The sequence below is a fragment of the Priapulus caudatus genome, unplaced genomic scaffold (genome assembly GCF_000485595.1).
Source record: "Priapulus caudatus unplaced genomic scaffold, Priapulus_caudatus-5.0.1 Scaffold995, whole genome shotgun sequence".
NCBI lineage: Eukaryota > Metazoa > Priapulida > Priapulimorpha > Priapulimorphida > Priapulidae > Priapulus > Priapulus caudatus.
Window position 1 is genome coordinate 38,478 of NW_014578056.1, and position 2,953 is coordinate 41,430.

The 2,953-nt window shown below is 48.4% G+C and overlaps 1 protein-coding gene across 1 annotated transcript in view; it reads left to right on the top strand.

Moving 5' to 3' along the window:
- Nucleotides 1-2,953, top strand: part of LOC106814873 — a 24,752-nt gene that overhangs the window by 14,695 nt on the left and 7,104 nt on the right. Inside the window, exons 10-14 of the mRNA XM_014819247.1 lie at nt 355-440; nt 979-1,192; nt 1,710-1,840; nt 2,186-2,292; nt 2,718-2,820. Coding sequence (XP_014674733.1) covers nt 355-440; nt 979-1,192; nt 1,710-1,840; nt 2,186-2,292; nt 2,718-2,820 — 641 coding nt within the window. The remainder of the gene's footprint in view (nt 1-354; nt 441-978; nt 1,193-1,709; nt 1,841-2,185; nt 2,293-2,717; nt 2,821-2,953) is intronic.

Below are 2,953 nucleotides of genomic sequence, written 5' to 3' on the forward strand. Positions count from 1 at the left end.
GAGCAGGTTAGGATGGGGGAGGTACTACGGGCAAGGCGGGGTGAGTAGGGGTGGGGATGGGAGGGGGTATACACCGAGTCATGCTGAGAGATGTTTGATGAGAAATTAAAAGGGGTTTACAGAGACAACTATGGTAAGACAACAGGGCATCTATATAAATTAAAATACAATATTTCACAATGTGAACAACATATATACTCACATGTTCTCATAAACAAGGGTACACATGTATACACTGTACTTGTGACAAAAGCTGCATGTATGTACTATAAGAACTTACACGTGTATACGTACGTATGCATTCACGACAGCAGGTCTGTGTGGGCTAATCACGTGTGTTTCCCTCACCCTCAGGCACCTCTGCAGTCAGCGCTAGCTTTGACATGGAAAAGGACAAGCTGAAATTCGAGAGAATGCCGTCGGTAGACTCCTTCAATCAGGTAGGCCTCCGAAACGAAATCTTACCGATGAAAAAATCCACCGTAAGATGGAGTCGCCATCTCGCGGGGATGCCAGGAGGTTGAGCTTCACACGAACTAGGGGTGGGATGATGCACCCGGCAGATAGGTGCGATATGATATGACTACTAGGCACTTAGGATATGACTACTAGGCACTTGAAAAAAAAAACCCTAACCCTAACCCTAAAAAAAAAAAAAAATTAAATTAAATTAAAGTGCCTAGTAGTCATATCATATCGAACCTTTCTGCCTTCTGCTGGGATGATACGGGTAGCTCACGATGCGATCCATATCACGACATACCTTTCGCAATTCGATACGCATTGTGATACTTTTAAGAGAATCTACCTCGCGAACTATATACACTCAGCCGGGACTCTAGCAGCGACGTGAACGCTTACAAATCGGTGTCGTGGAGCGCTTAGTAAACAACTGCTATTGAACTGCGAACTGAGTCGTGTAACTTAGTTGCTTACGCACAACTAAATACATGCGTCTCGTTTCGTCTGCCCCCGAAGCGCTCGCATCCTAACGAGATGCTGACGGGGCTTCGCTACTTCGAGCGTCCGATCATCGACAAGATGGGAGAGGTCACCAAGCCGGCGTTCGACTGGGGCCTCGTCGATAGAGGGGCGCTCGCAAAGTGCCTGCTCGTGCTCTGCAAGGTCGTCAGGGACATTCTGAAGGGAGAAGATCGGCTGCTGACGCTGCAGGCGCCTGTCTATATTCTCGGTAGGTTCCCCCGCGTGTGCACGCGTTCCTCCTTGTGGGCAAGGTTGTTGGGAGGAGAGGTTTAGTAGAGGTAATCTGATGTTATCGCACACACACGTGGTACATATATATATATAAGAGTAACATTGATTTTTGTCTGTTGCCTGAGCAATTGGGAGATAATTATTTTGGTAAAATCAGGATAACTGTTGCATGCTCCATGCCACGCAGTTCAATTGGTACATTTTACCACGTGATAGTTGTAAAAGTTTTGTTCATATCTAAGTAATTAACAGAAATTATTTTAAGTAGTATATATAGTCAGTTGTAGACTTATTGCAATTAAGCAAAGACAGATGAGTAAAAACCCTGGTGTATCGTGCCTTCATCGTTTCGGGGATTTCTCATCATACTCGCAGCTACAATGAGCCAGTACTCTCACACGATCTCCATTCCCCCCGTTCATTTACCAACGTATCGCGAAATATATGCTGCTGGCAGGTTGCCAATTTAATCGTACGGATTGTCTGCCTTGTAGGAGACATCCACGGCAACTTTCGAGATCTCGTCTGCTTCGAGAAGGTGCTCTGGCGCATGGGACCGATACTAACGCCCTCTAACATCCTGTTTCTCGGTGACTATGTTGATCGAGGTGATCAGGGCATCGAGGTAGGTGTCCTAGCTAGAATTTGTCCTCGTGATATCATCTAAGGCACTCGATCCTCGGAATTAACGGGCAACATGCGGTTATCACCTCATTTAACACATTTTTTTCTCCATTTTGCGTGATTCTTCATTTTAGTTATTACCGTAATCATTTGTTAGTCTTAGAACAGGGAATGCCTGCCACCGATTAAATTTTAATTTAATTCATGAATAATGGGCACTCTGACGAGTAAATTTTAAATTGGAAAAATTTCTTCGCTCGTTCAAGCCTGCGTGCGTGGGTGTGGATGCGTACAAACGGGCGGACGTGTCCTTGCTGGTGCTGCCATCTAACGTCTCCTGTTGCAGGTGGTCGCGTACCTGTTTGCGCAAAAGCTGCTGGCACCGGAGAAGTTCTACCTGCTGAGAGGAAACCACGAGCTGCGCTCCGTGCAGTGCATGTTCTCCTTCCGCACGTAAGCAGATGCCGTTGCTGCCGGCAACGCAGACGTCGATTCATGTCCTGCCAGAGTGGCAGATGGCCCGGGATAGACAGAGCGACAGACAATGGGACTGACAGAGTGGCAGACGGCCCCGGGATAGACAGAGCGACAGACAATGGGACTGACAGAGTGGCAGACGGCCCCGGGATAGACAGAGTGATAGACAATCAAACAGACAGAGTGGAAGACCACCACTGAGAGAGAGAGAGAGCGACAGAAAATCGGTCAGACAGAGCGGCAGATGGCCGCAGATAGGCAGAGCGACGGCTAAAAAATTTCGCGAGACGCGCCGCGCACGCAATTAGCGACAGCGATTAATTCGCGCATCGGCGATCGCGACGACTAACTCTTGTTAAAGTGTTCCTCGTGTAAGTCTGCGTTGTTTTGTTGTTTTGCAGGGAGTGCATGGAGAAGTTTGGTGCGGAGATGGGATCCGAGGTGTGGGAGGCGGTGAACGATGTGTTCGATGTGATGCCGATCGCAGCCGTCGTCGACTCAAAGGTAGGCTGACGCCACCGTAAGGAGAGCGAGGCAATGTGGACTGATGAGAGAGGGAGAGAGGGAGAGAGGGGGTGCGGGGAGAGAGAGACAGAGAGAGAGAGAGAGACAGAGAGAGAGAGAGAGAGAGAGAGCG